At 37.3% G+C, this 15,645-nt stretch overlaps 1 protein-coding gene across 1 annotated transcript in view; it reads left to right on the forward strand.

Moving 5' to 3' along the window:
- The window catches only part of LOC148953894 (leucine--tRNA ligase, cytoplasmic-like), a 117,821-nt gene that overhangs the window by 8,705 nt on the left and 93,471 nt on the right, over positions 1-15,645 (forward strand). Inside the window, 3 exon segments of the mRNA XM_089086001.1 lie at positions 2,844-3,030; positions 3,032-3,047; positions 9,575-9,784. Coding sequence (XP_088942127.1) covers positions 2,844-3,030; positions 3,032-3,047; positions 9,575-9,784 — 413 coding nt within the window.

The raw sequence follows: 15,645 nt of genomic DNA on the forward strand, positions 1-15,645 counted from the left end.
AACATAAATATCTTCAATCTTAAGGAGATCAACAAGAGTGTGTGCAGTCGACTGGAGAACTCTTACCGCTTTCTCATGAAGAACATAAACAGGAGAAAGTACAGAAGGAAATGTAGACGTCCACACAAGCGAACAGTAACATATAAGGGAAAATGAGAAAAATATAAAAGACGGAGTATATGAAATGGAAATAAACGCTTTAATTTACGGATGATTCCTAGTCCACGGGAAATTTTCACTCTTATTGCTTGAACGTGCCACTTAAACGATAAATTTTCATCCAAAACAACTCCCAGGAATCACACATATCGATCCGGAGGGTGACTTATAGAGCCTCTTGGTGTAGGAAGCTCAGTAATTGTGGGGCAGCTCACACCTGTACGGGGAAAAATAAGAAGGTACGACTTTTTTGCATTTAAAGCTAGTTGATTTATGTCAAACCAATTGAGTTTCTTCTCAGTGTCTTGAAGCTTTAGAATAAGGGATGACTCATTCGGAGCTGCAGCACCTAGAGTATTGTCATCGGCAAATGCTACCAGTTCTTCTCGACTATCAGATGTGGACGCCGACATAGTCTGAGAGTAACATTTGTGACACAATCCACAACAAACATTGGTAATTGGGGTGTTCAGAAGTAGGTAGAGGTCGTTCATATAAATCAGGAAGAGGGTTGGCCCAAGAATAAAACCTTGGGGTACTCAGTATTCAATCGGAACTTCCTTGTCTGTATCTTCCATGGTGATAGATCTGTCAGTGAGGTATGAAGAGAGCCAAGACAATCCTTCCCCATGCACACCATGACGAGAAATTTTACTAATGAGGATCTTGTGTGTAAGGCTGTCAAAATCTTCCTTTACATCAAGAAAAATGGCTACAGGAATAAGATTAGAATCTAAAAATCATCGTATAAACTGAAGAAGTTTATTACAAGCATGCTCTGTAGAATACTTTGCGCGAAAGCCAAACTGATGTTGATAGAAAAAAAAATTTGCTTCAAGAAATCTCACCAGACGTTTGAGCATTGTCCTTTCAAATATCTTAGAGAACACTGACAAAAGAGAGATCGGCCTATAGTTCCCAGGTTCCTCACAGCCACCTCTTCTAAAGAGAGCTATCACGCGCGCCAATTTAAGACGTTGGGGAAATACTCCTAGTTGAAATGACCTATTAATCAAATGGCAAAGTGGGGTGATAATCGATGGAAAGATATGTTTAATTACTTTAGCAGAAATTTTGTCAAAACCTGCTGAAGTAATTTTTTAATACAAGACAATATTTGTAATTTCCTGCACTGGAACGACCTCAAGGACCATTGATTTCAAGTACGGGGGTCCTAGGAACTGCTTCCAAGTCTGTGACACCGGGCAGTACGAAACGGTATTAGTGGTTTTTCCCCTATCTCCGCAAAGAATTTGTTCATATGATGTCGTACTTGGCCTTTTTCTGTGATAAGTTGATCGTATATTTAAGAGACTTAGGGAGACCTTCTAGTTCTCTGGATAGCCGAGTAACTTCCTTAATCACGTCCCACGTCTTCTTTATATTTTTACCGCAATAAACAAATCTCCTGGTAAAATATAACGCTTTATCCCTGCAGATAGTTGATTTTATCATGTTACGGCAGCACTTAAATGCTTATAGTTTGGAATTACTTGTTCTATGTTTGTACTCTTTCCAGATGTTTTGCTTCTTATCTATTAACTTTAGGATTCCCGATCTTAACCAAGGAGATGTGGGCACTCTTTTTTATCGAGAAATCCTTGAAGAAGATTGTAGAAAATAAGACGTGAGTCTCTCCATGGTAGTATCATAAAAACAGTCGAATATATTTTTTTAATTGCCCAAATTTAAATTTTCGGGTAAAGGAAAGTCCCATGAAGATGTACTCAGATCTTCTTTCAGTCTATCCAGCTCCACTGGTGAGCAACAGAATCTCGGTGCATTCTAGGGGACTAATCTTTGTGGATTTTGGAGGATTGGAAACAAGGGTGCAAGTGGCAAATGGTCGGAAGTATCAGAAAGCAGGACTGCAATCTTAATGGAGTGTAGTGATGAAAAAATATTGGCCATTAATGTTGCTGACTGGTTAGAAATCCTTGTCGAAAAGTTTATACAAGAAGCTAATCCATACGAAATTAGTAAAGCCAAAAAATCAGAAGCCTGTCTAGATGACGGTCCCGCAAGGTCAAGGTTAAAGTCACCCATCATCCATTTTTCCAAGAACATCTTCTAATGTTTTCATAAATTGAGTTATAGATGCACTTGGATAACGATATACTTCGCCAATTATTACCGTTTCCTTCGCGTTTATTGGGACTTCTATAAAAAGTGACTCAAATACCTTTTCATTATAATCATGTCTTAGTACAGCCTGAAAATTATTTTGGATGTAAAATACGAGTCCACCTTTTTGGGTCGTCTTGCGGTTAAGAAATATAGGCATATAACCGGGAATATACAAAAGTACCTGATTTTTTTGTTTATTTGTTTTTTAAGTTTAAATTTTTAAATTTATTTGTTTTTAAGTGTAAGTTGTTTTAAGTGGTTCTGCACAAATATAGTTATTAATTTTGGAATTAAAGACAATAGAACCACTGAAAAAAAGAGGAACTTTGATCACATAAAGAAAAAATGTAGGCTAGCTTAGAGGTCTAATTTTACATGCCTTTTCTACCAAAATGATTTTTTGGCCTTTATTTTGGAACTGAACATTTTCAGTAATTATTTACACTTCAATAACTTGAACCAGTGACTGCTTTTGTTAATGCAATAATTACTCCTTTTTTAAAATATAAAACAAAGTGCTTTTCTATTTACTTTATTGTTTAACTATTTCTTTTTAGAAACGGAACAAATCCCTCGTAAAAAAGTTGAAGATCTTTTACAAATTCAAGAAGAAGTGCAGAAGAAATGGGAGATGGATAAAGTATTTGAAGAGGATGCACCAGAAGATGGTACAGGAAAAGAAAAGAACCTTGTAACTTTTCCATACCCGTATATGAACGGAAGGCTTCATTTGGGACATGCTCTCTATGTCTAAGTGTGAGGTAAACTAATTGTTATATTTTCAAGGCTTTAATCATGGGGAACACAGGGGGTGTGAAAACATGATACGTAGTAATCTAAAATGACCCCAAGGCCATGGTTGCTGACATGGAGGGGAATAATCCGCCTCTCCCAGATTGGTCTGAAGGAGAAATCTATCTGAAGGACAAAAATATAAATGTTTTTACTTTTATAACTTAAATAAATCATATAATATTAACATTTTGATTACTAAATATCAGCATATGTATATTAAACTGACAATGCACATTCATTTGTATTTTTTTCAGTTAAGTGCAAATTATGTTCTGGACTTGGGAAGGCATAGGGGTTTTGAGCCTCACTCATGTTAATTTCTGCTCGTTTTGAGTTTGACTCGGTGATTTATTGTAATATCTGTCCGTTTTGGGTTTCATTAATTTATCATTGCTGATTTTTGGTACTTTCATGCTTCTTAGTATATTTGATTTTATTTTGATCATTTTTGGTTTAATGAAGTTCTTTAATTTTCTTTAAAAACTTATTTTGTGGAAACAGTTTTTTTTAAATTAATTTCTGTTCGTTTTATATTGACATAGTCTTTTCAGGGAAAAAGAAAACAATTCTTTAAATCTTCTCGATTTTTTAGACTTTATAGTTTGGCCTGCTATTTTTATGTTGGAGAAAAATTTTTAACAACACACACCCATTTAAAAATCTGGACACAAATAGTAGTGTTCAATTTAGTTTCATACCTCCACTAGTTGACCTGAAATAGAAAACTTGATACCATTCGTAAAAAAATTATGCTGATAGCTTCGATAGCTTGGATAGATTCTTTGATAACCTGGATACGCTTACGCTATTTTGGATTTGGTTAAATTTTAAGAGGTTCAGGTTCAGTTTCATACATTTTTATTAACAAAAAAACAACTCGATGTGACAACAAGTCGCACTAAAGCAAGAAGATGCCTGAAAAAGCAACCGGTTGGATATCATGCATGCCAATTCAACATACCAAATAAAATGAAAAAAGGGGATAACAATAATAATAACTGAAAATAATGATAAATATATAATGGCACAAAATATAAAAAAAAAATAAAAATAATAAAAAAAAAAAAAAAGCCTTCTCTCGAACCTTTAACACTACCAAATTCCTGAAAAGACATGATTTTTAATACGGGTTTTAAGTTGCGGCACACTTTCAGCTTGACAAACGGAATCTGGGAACGAATTCCAAACTGACGGGCCCATGTGTCTGGTCACTTGACTCGCTCTCGTTTTGTTCCGTGGCTCAGATGCAAGATTATCCGCACTCCTAGTCAAATAATCGTGATAAAACGAATAAGAGCAGAAGTAGGTCCGAAAGTTTGAACATAATATGCTCAGTCGTTCTTGGGATACTTCTGAGATGTTTTATTTGGAATTAGCATTAACACAGTTAATTTTGATTTAATATTGAGGAGAAATTCAGTTTTTAAAAATGTTGGAAAATTGAATGGGTAGACGTGGGAGGAGGACTAGTTGCCCCGGAATCACTTTTGAACCTTAAAAAGCGTATTAGCCCTTTCCATTTTCAATCGAATGAGCCCTTTTCGAAGTTCCTTCTACAAGTCCTTCAATACAAGTGCCCTGGTCTAAAAAAGAAGAATACATTGTACCCACATCGATCTTTATTATAAAAATGTCAAGCCCTCCAGTCACTTTCGACTATTAAAAAGGACGCTAGCCCTTTCAATGTCCAATCAAATGAACCCTTTTTGAGTTTCTACGACAATGCTTTGTATAGACACCTAATATGCCCCCAAGGCATAAATTACAACCCTTGCCCTTAGAGCTGTGATGGGGTTGTAATCCTCAAAGACCTAATTTCCAGAATTTTCATCTACGTTAAACAAACGACTATCTCAAAATTTTGACTGTATGTGTTCGGGGAAATGGCATGAGAGGTACGTTAGTTGCTCTCCAATCACTTTCAACTATTAAAAAAGGCACTAACCCTTTCAATTTCCAATCGAATGATCCCCTTTGAAGCTTCTACGACAACGCTTTCAATAAGAAGCTTATATGCCCCAGGGCATAAATCACAACCCTTGCCCTGAGGGCTGGCGGGTGAGAGGGGCTGTCATGCTCAAAGGCCTAATTTCCAGAACTTTCAACAACGTTGAAGAAAATCGCTATCTCAAAATTTTGAGTGGATATGTTTGGGGAAATGGTTGGCGTGAGAGTTGCCCTCCAATCAATTCCGACTCTTAAAAAGGGCACTAGCCTATTGAATTTCCAGTCGACTGAGCTCTTTTTGAAGTTTTTACGACAACGCTTTCTATAAGAATCTTATATGCCCCAGGGCATAACTTACCCTTGCCCTGAGGGCTGCGAGGGGGTTGTCATCCTCAAAGACATAATTTCCGGACCTTTCAACTTCGTTGAACAAAATGGTTGTTTAAAAATTTGATTGGATGTGTTTTTGGAAATGGTGGGCGTGAGTGGGGGGTTACTTGCCCTCCAATTGCTTTCGACTATTAAAAAGGACACTAGCCGTTTCAATTTTTAATCGAATGATTCCTTCTTGAATTTTCTCCGAAAACGCTTTCTATAAAAAAACCTTATAAACCCCCAAGGCATAACTTATAATCCTTGTCCTGAGGGCTCTGGGGGGAGTGTCATCCTCAAAAACATAATTTTTGGACTTTTTAACTACGTCGAACAAAATGGCTATTTCAAAATTTTGATTGGACGTGTTTGGGGAAATGGTTGTTGTAAGAGGGGTGTTAGTTATTCTTCAATCACTTTCGACTTAAAAAGGGCAGAAGGCCTTCTAATTTCTAACCGAATGAGCCCTTTTTGAAGTTTCTACAACATCACTATAGATAAAAACCTTATATGTCCCCAGGGCATAACTTACAACCCTTGCCCCGAGGGCTCAGAGGGGGTTATCATCCTCCAAGACCTAATTTTTAAAACTTTTAACTACGTAGAACATAATGACTATCTAAAAATTTTGATTGTATGTCTTTGGGAGAAAGGTGGACGTGAGAGGGGGTTAGTTGCCCTCAAATCACTTTCGACTATTAAAAAGGACACTAGTCCTTTAAATTTCCAATCGAGTGAGCCCTTTTTGAAGTTTCTACGACAAAGCTTTCAATAAAAACCTTATAAGCCCCCTGGGCATAACTTCCATTACCCTGAGTGTCATCCTCAAAGATTAATTTCCGGACCTCTACTACTTAGAGCAAAATGGCTATCTCAAAATTTTGATTCGATGTGTTTGGATAAATGGTGGGCGTGGAAGGGGTGTTAGTTGCCTTCCAATCACTCTCGACTATCAAAAAGGGGCCTAGCCATCTCAATTTCCAATCAAATGAGCCCTTTTTGAAGTTTCTACGACAACGCTTTCTATAAAAACCTTCAATGCCCCCGGGCATGGATTTTTCTTCGGGGGGGGGGCAGGCTTACAAAAAACTTCAAGAAAACGCTTAAAGAATTGGCTTATTTTCATTTTTTACGTTTTTAAGAGTTCGACAAACATTTGGGAAGGGGACGCTTGTTTGAACCAAAACGTAAATCGTTGGTATTTTCGAAGACCAAACTGCCTTTCCATGACGTATAATTTAAAGTTCAATTGGGAAAATCCTTTTATTTGACAGTGAAACACACACACACACAAAGATTTTTAAAAGAATAAAAGGATTTTCTCTATTGAACTGTTATTTATACAAAATCATATAAGGATTTTTGTGTGACTAGATAACCAAAGTGGGCCCATGGCCCATCCCACCCACCCTCCGTGCTATATTCACTCTGTTGGAAAGATGTACATGCCAACGTGGATCTGCACCCTCAGTTTGAACTGTAACGCCTAGTCTCATTTCTTTACGTTTTTTCTTTTATCCACAGTGAAGATGACATTAGTCAAGAAATTTTAGACACTCGAGTTTTACAGGTCAGGTGCAAACAGGTTTTTCCATTGTTTGGAGATCTCTCATTTGTCGCAAAAATTAACATATAAGTAAGGATCGCAAAGTTTGGAAGGTCTGTGAGGAACGTGCCATGTAATGTTTTTTTCTCTTAAGAAAACATTCTTTCTCAGCCACAACGTTTTTAAAGTTTTGAGAGGATGACGTTTATGGAAGAATTGAAATCAAGGTGTTCTTCCAACACACGACGTTGCCTTAACAACTTTTTAAAATCCACTCCATCTTGTCATTCACTAGGTATTGGTACTAAGTATTTGATCAAGATCTGGGTTTAGCTATATCACCATTTAAAAAGCACCCCTCCTTAAAAATAGCATCGCCATCTTGTATTCAATCACCCATGATTTGCTGAACCATCAATTGGCACTCTGAAATGAATATTTCGGAGTGCCTATTCTTAAGTATGCAAAGTGTTGTATGTTCATATGTTGTATTTTTGTGTGTGCATAAAAACGAGCTATTAGTCAATTGATTTAAGCATTTCTGTTAAGGCAGTAACAAATTTAATTTATATTCGTCCAAAACTAAGGTTTTGTTCATGAACCCCCATTGGCTTCCAAAAATAAATTAACTGAAAATCCATGAAATTTTTTTACAATGTTAAAATTAATGTGGCTTGGAATTATCGTAATAAATACTTTAGTGCTAAACAAATTAGGGCACTTACTCGCTTGCTAATCATTTTGACCACATCTCGTGACATAACACAACATTTCAGCTTATCTGCAATGATTCGCTTTAGAAAAACAACGCAAGGCGATTTCTGTGGTGGGGATGCAAAAATGCTAAATTTTTGTATCTGTACAAAGTTTCATTGCACCAAATGAGAATTTTTGCGTCCGATATATAATCCTTGGTTTTCACTCAATTCGATGAAAACTGACGTGCAATTCGTGAAAATTTTTTACTTATGATTTTTGGTTTCAGCGCAGCCAACTTTTTAAGGACAGCAGAATTCTTAATTTTGTAAGCCAAAAGAAAGAGGAAAAGGTTTACCTTTTTAGGTTATTAGCAACTTTGACATGTATGCGTGAAATCTTTTGAAGATGGTGGGTTGCTGCAGCTCAGAGCGCAAATTGTAGCAGCCTACGATTGTTAATTATTGCATTTGGTGAGAACCAGGTACTATGCTCGGTTTTTGCCAAGTAAAGTGGTGTTTCATCTTGTGTCGATTGAGCTGTCACATTTAATTTGAAAATTGTGAGTTAAAATACTGAAATAGTAAAAAATTTCTTCGTAAGATAATTTAAAATGTAAATTTCATAATCACATTCGTAAGGTTTTTCTCCGATATTAATTTTTTTATGATGAGATAAATCGTAATTAAAAGTAAAACATCTCAAATGGTAAAATATCGAAAACCAACCCCTAAAAATTAACATATAGTCCGATTTGAAACTTTAAAGATACTGTATAAATTCAGTTACGTGTACCAGCATGTTATGAGAATGCCTAATGACTAATAAGCGCAGATAACAGGCTGCATCCCGTTGACATAAAGTCAGCATAAGGTAACATGTTGGCAAATAGTTCCTTACCTTATTTTATACAGATTTTCAGCTATTATGAAACATTCAGGGTTAGACAATACAGTTTTTTCTATGCTCTGATAAAGTACTCTGAAAGGCGCCTAAGCACCACACTTACAATGGGAATGAAAGTGGGACTCGCCCTTAGGGTTGGTCCTAAAAACCACCTGTCCAGGAAATTTTGGTTTTAAGATGCAACTCTGTCTTGAACCTACCAAAATTTTTAGAGATGATTACGCGCAGTTTTAACATATCCAAATCCTCATAGCAAAAAAACACAGTAAAGGAGATTAAATCATCGTGATATTAGTAACGACTCACCCTCCTCTCCCATAAGCATTCGCAAAAAAAGTCAAAAGGATAGCCGACAACAACTGTACTATTCCGTATTTGGAACATTATTTTTGTTGGTACTTTACTTAGGTTTCGGCCATCCTTGTGGGACGTTTTGATGCCACTCCTCTTGCTAGCTCATGCGTAAGGGCTCGGCACATTGCTCGTATTTTTGTTGATACATTGGTTTAAACAAGATATGGTAAGATCTTACACTGAATCTTCGAATCACAGCCTCGTCTAGGTAAGATCTTACAGCCTTCCAACTCCACTGTGGAAGGAGAAACTTTCCCCTAAAATTGATCCGAAGAATCACTTGCCCAGAGAGATTTCAGGGTGAGATACATTCTTTTCTAAAATCTTACTGTGTCCTTGTACAAAATAATTATTCAAAATAAAGGACATAGTTAGGTTTGATTTTATCCTTGTTCTTACTTGCGGGAGATAGAGAGCTATTTCATAACACAATTGGTCTCTAGACCCCCTTTCTCCACCTGCAGAATACTCTAAAAATGGTGGAAATAAAAAGATAATATTTCGTAGTGTGAACTTTATCTTCGTCGATATATTATCTTGTGCTAGGCAAGCTAAGATAATATACTGCATATCAATAAATAATTAAAAAGTGAGGAAAAAGAAGCTGATTGGTAGATAATATGCCCAGTTATTTTTTTTTAATTTTTTATTAGCTATCTCTATTCGTTGTAGTTTGCTGTTGGCTATCAACGTATGAAAGGTAAACAGTGCCTTTTTCCTTTTGGTTTTCATTGTACTGGTATGCCAATAAAGGTTTGCGCTCACAAATTGAAGAGAGAAATGCAAGACTTTGGCTATCCTCCGTCATTCCCAGCAGAAGCTGAAATTAAAGAAGAACCGGTGGAAGTAGATGTCGCGAAAGACAAATTTAAGAGAAAAAAGGTAGCGTATAAACTTCAGAGAGGGTTCATTTGAATGGAAATTAAAAGTTGTAGTTCATTTTCTCAGAGTGAAAAAAGATCAGAGGGCAAGTAGCTCCTCCCGCCCTCCACGCATCGGATGTATAAACCCATCCGATAAAAATTTCAGGTGACCATTTTGTTAAAAATAGTTCAACCGTCAGATATTAAGACTCCAGGGCCGACACAACCCCCCAGGGCCCAGGGATAGGCGTTGTAAGTTATACTCTGGGGATATATATATAGTACTCGTATAAACTTCAGAGAGGGCTCATTTGATTGAAAATAGAAAGTTCTAGTTCACTTTTAAAGAGTCAAAAGAGACCGAAGCTGAATCTAGTCCCCACGCCCTTTTCCCCCAACCCATTCTATAAAAATTTGAGATAGCAGTTTTTTTAAAAATACTTCAAAAATTAGATAATAAAAACTGCGAGATTGACACAAACCCATTTTTTCTCTTTGATATTGTTGCTTTGATATCAGTTTTGATACTTTGATGAATATTTGATTTTTTTTTTAAGTTTGATTTTGAAATACGGAATTTTTAAAAACTTGAAATTTTTGGCAATAAAAAATGAACAAAATTAATTAAAAAAACTTTCCCAAAAATAAGTTTTTCAAAGAAAAGTAAAGGCCATTTTAAACTTAAGCTCAGCAGATACAAATACCTTTTTAAAATTCAAACTCAAAACGACCAGAAATTACTATTAAAGAGTAAATGAAACCCAAAACGAACAGAAATTAAATAAACAATCATAGCAAACACAAAAAAATACAGAAATTAATAAAATGAATTAATGAGTTAATATTACGTAGAGCATTGATTAGAATGATCTAAAGAATCAAGCTTAGAACGAACAAAAATATTTTTCATATTGAAGTACAAATGAAAATTAAAACTAACAGAAATTGAGTGAGCAACCTATGCACAAAAACATGCAATAGATGTTAATGTAAATTAATAAATAAATCTTTAAACGAGTGAAACTTAAATTGACTATGAAAATCAAGCTTGAAAAGAACAAAAATCATCACAAACAAGAGTTTGGGTATGACCTTCTCTCACTGTAAAAGTCTAAAGCCTACTGCGTCATTGGCGCTTTACTGAAAACTATATGCGTCTTCAACAGTATTGGAAAACAACATAAAATTGAATATTTGATGTATAATTATATTAATTGTTGAAAGATCCATCAGTTTAAGAATTTTTCTCACTGTAATTGTATTTTTTTTTCAATACTGTAAGAACTGGAAAAGAAAATATTTGTAAAATAATCCGTTTTCAGTTAAGCGCCAATTATGCAGTAGGTTTTTGGTTTTTATTTACAGTTAGGAAAGGAGGCAGTATCCAAACACTTGTTTGTAGGGAAACTATATTCGTCTTTAACAACTGTAATAATAGCAAATAAGTTAAACTGAATATTTGATGTATAATGATATCAATTGCTGAAAGCTCATTAGTTTAAAACGTTACTATAATTTTAATGTTTATTTTCAATATTAAGTACAAAATAAAATATTTGTCATAAAATTGGTTTTCAGTAAAGCGCCAATGACGCAGTAAGTTTTAGACTTTTACAGTGAGAGAAGGAAGTCATACCCAAACTTATGTTTGTAGTGATTTTTGTTCGTTTCAAGCTTGATTTGCATACTCAATTTAAGTTTCACTCGTTTTAAGACTTATTTATTAATTTACATTAATATCTATTGTATGTTTGTTTGCATTGATTGTTTATTTAATTTCTGTTCGTTTTAGGTTTCATTTATACATTAATAGGAAAATATTTTTTTTTCGTTTTAAGCTTGATTTGCATATTCAATATAAGCATTACTCGCTTTAAGATCTATTCATTCATTTATATTATTGCTTGTTGTATGTTTTTGCTATGATTGTTTATTTAATAACTGTTCGTTTTGGGTTTCATTTATTCTTTAATAGTAATTTGTGGTTATTTTGAGTTTGAATTCTAAAAGGTATTTGTTTCTGCTGAGCTTAAGTTTAAAATGGCCTTTACTTTTCATTGAAAAACTTATTTTTCGGAGAGTTTTTTTTTAATTAATTTTGTGAAAAGGTAAATTGGGATTAGTCTGGGTTTCAAAAGCATCAGAACTCCAATTTTGGGTCGGGAAATCTACGAGATCGTTGAAGACACGGCTCACAAATCACTGCAGAAGGGTTGAAGCTCCTGGATTTATCAACGGTGCTGACACTTAAATCTTCTTCACCTGTTTTTCACTCGTGTTTAGCATCCAAACATTGAGATGAACGCGACAGATGGTACATAATTTGTTCTGTGTGGTTTTACTAAACTTCTAATTTATTTGTATATTTTGTACTCAGCGTCTAATTTATTTGTACTTTTTGTACTCAACGTCTTTTTTTACTACAGGCTTCACGGCCTCATCTCAAATGAGGATTTGCCGCTAGTCCTGGTAATTACCTTGTTTTCCAACACTGAGGTATTTGTTATACCCTCTCTTCAACGCGTCAAGGGAAGGATTTTCCGGAATTACTCCTGCCGGCAATCTATTCCCTGTGGCAACCGATCGCCGGGCGAAACTCGTTTTGAGATATTCTTGGCGGCAAGTATCCTTCTGAAGGTATTCCTGACGAGCTGTACTTCGGCAAAATGATCGCAAGGGCTTTCCTCTATCAGGAACGACCTTCGATAGCTCCTCTGATGGAGGGCTATACATGTACATGTAGAAAACCGAATGGACGCCACATCGAGACGTTCCTTGATCAATTACGGGGTTTTAGCTTTCGTGTTGCCAGAGGTTGCTGCACGAACTGCTCGATTTTGAATTTGTTGGAGTGGAGCGATGTGGCTTTTTGGTGCACCACCGAAGAGAGGACATGCATATTCCATGACAGGTCTGATGCACGAACTGAAAAGTGGCAGAATAGACTCATCAGGGAGAAGAATTTTGCATCTTAGGATAACTCCTAACTTCTTGGAGCGAGAGGATCTAATTTTAATGAGATGCTCAGTCTATGAGACATCCGAAAATATTTTAACTCGAAGTTGGCGCAATGTATCAACTCGCGTTATTGCCTCTCCTTTGAAGACTAAATCGGGATGAGCTCTCATATTACGCGCCTTAGAAATTAGGAGTTCTTTCGTTTTCGATGCGTTAAAACATACAAACCATGCATCTGCCCACGCCTCAGTTCTCTGCAGGTCAGCCTGAACCTCCTTGTGGGGTTTGCGGTGATCTTTGTCTTTTAGAATTGATGTTTTTGTTGCCTTGTAATCAGCAAAGTGGTGAGGTTTCTACACAAGGTTGTCCTTTAGGTCGTTTATGAACACCAAGAAAAGAGTTGGCCCAAGAATACTTCCTTGGGGTACTCCTGATAAGACGGGTTTTCTTTTGATATGAAACCGTCGAGGACAACTTACAATGATCGTTGACGAAGAAAGTCAGCAAGCACCTCAAATTATCGACCATCATTTCCATTGGCTTTCAGTTTACAAAGAAGTCCTTTGTGTCACACACGATCAAATGCTTTTGCGATGTCAAAAGAGAGAAGGCGAATATTGTGCACTTGGGAAAGGAGCTCAACCCACTCTTGATACAGTGCAATCAGACAGTCTAATGTAGACTGTTTTATGCGAAAACTGTATTGCATGTGTGCCATCAACAGATGTGACTCAAGGTATTGGTAAAGGGTCTTATTAATAATAATTTTATAAACTGTGCCTACTCATTACAGCAGGCTTACTGGACGATACGATCCTACATGAGTTAGGTTGGACTCTGCGTTTGGAACAGGGGCGACGTGAGCAATTTTACAGGCTTTGAGAATGATCCCGCTGCAAAGCATTTTCTATGCAGATAGGCGAGTCAAACAGCAATTCAGGGGTACATATTTGAATGATGAGATTGGGAAATTTGTCAGGTCCTGAAGCTTTGGTGACATCCAGCGAGCTTAGCGTTCTGAGCACCTTACTAATAGTTATGTTAACGCTGGTGATTTTTGCATCTGTTCGTGGAGGAAAGGGGGAGGGGAGAGTCCGCTTTCATCAAGTTGGGAGACCTTTGAAAAGACTTGTGCAGGAGCATCTGCCTTTTTCTGGCCTGGCTGGATCATCGTCCCTTCAACATTAGGCGAGGGAAGTGATGTTGATTTAGATGAGAGTAGAGCTTCTTTGACGACCTTCCACCACCGCTTTGCAGGGGCACTTTCCAGTTTGTTTACAAACTTGTGTTTGTTGTCAGTTCTAGCTTGACGTGAAGCTTTGTCAGACTCGTTTTGAGCGCTAATAAAACCAGCCCGGTCATCGTCGGATTCAGTTGAACACCATTTCCTGTGAGCCTTCTTTCTGGCCCTGGTTGCCTTTCTACAACCAGCATTGAACCAAGGCTTATCTCGAGATGAGGCGTGTACTGTTTTTGATGGGAAACGCTCAATGGTCTTTGTAATCGCTTTTTGTAAAGTGCCGCTGCTTTATGTGGGGCTTCTTTTAAAAATTTAGTCTACGGCTTTGCCGATAAGAAATTTTGCAGACCATCCCAGTCTGTGCGGTCATACTGCCTGATGATCTGCTCGTGCTTTACAGGTGGAGGTATTTGAGATTTCCACAAGCTATAACTGCCACATGGTCGCTGGCAAAAGGATAGCTTTCAACTCTAAAGGAATCCGAATGATCAGTCAAGAAGAGACCGGGATGATTTATGAGGGCCAATACAAGAGTCGAATTCAACAAACTGTTCTAGGCCAGAAGCAAAACTCGGGTATAGCAGAGCTACGGCTTCCACATCAGCCGTACGACTTTTCAGCCAGTGGCCATGATGAATGATAAATGTTGAAGTCTCCTAGGATTATTATACCTGATTTAGGGAACTTTTGCTTTACAAATTCAAAGCAATCTTCCAGATGTTCGGTGATTTTCATCTTTGGTGGGATTTAGACTGTACCAATAACAAACGATTTGTTCGGTAGGTTTACTTTCACCCAAAAGACCTCCTTATCGCTAGGAATTGAAAGTGCCGAAAATGCAATGTTATTTTCAAGGTAAACCACCTCCACTAAAAGTCGAGCTTCTCAGGTTTTTTCGTTCCAGCCTTAGCAGAGTGTAACCAGGAATGTTGATCTCACTATCAATGACGCCAGAATTCAGATTGGTCTCGGATACACACATGACAGAAGGAGAGACCTCATTCATCATATTCTGTAGGTGATCCAACTTGGATCGGAGACCAAGTACATTGTAGTAGGTAACAGTAAACGCATACGTAAGAATTGTCTTGGGACGTGCATTTCGTCGTCTACTGGAAGGAAGTCCGATCCAAGGCTGTTTGTTTCTTTTGAAAACTTGGTAAATACCGGCTGAATGGGTAGTTGACCCAAAGAGCGGACAAAAGAACTCCTAAGATAGACTTTGCCTCATGAGATAAGGAGTGGTCATAAGACCTCATACTTAATCTCAGCAAGGGTGGTGGTGACCCCCATAGGGGCTGGAGTTGGCACATTGCGGTACCTACCACTCTCAACCTCTGCGGGCAGGGACACTTACCCCTGAGTGGTTTGCCGGAGCATACCACCGCATACCGAACACAAAGAGGTTGTTGTCCGAATCTGGATCTTCCGCCCTATTTCGCAGTTTTTCTTCTAGAGAGGATCCTCCTATGATAGTATCCTGCAGTACCATACAACTTAATCCATTGCTGGAAGAAGGTTTGCAGCTAACGGGATATGCCCACACGCCGGTGGGCCCTGCTCAGTGTGCATTAGAGGGGTCTTCTTCCTTTTCCACCTGTATTTATGGTCCCCGGGTGAGGATACCCCAATTTCAATTTTTGAACCCCCCAGGGGCTAGGTCCCCCCTGGTCCGTGCCTCC

The sequence above is a fragment of the Artemia sp. Qi Xiang Cuo genome, chromosome 3 (genome assembly GCF_049724085.1).
Source record: "Artemia sp. Qi Xiang Cuo chromosome 3, ASM4972408v1, whole genome shotgun sequence".
NCBI lineage: Eukaryota > Metazoa > Arthropoda > Branchiopoda > Anostraca > Artemiidae > Artemia > Artemia sp. Qi Xiang Cuo.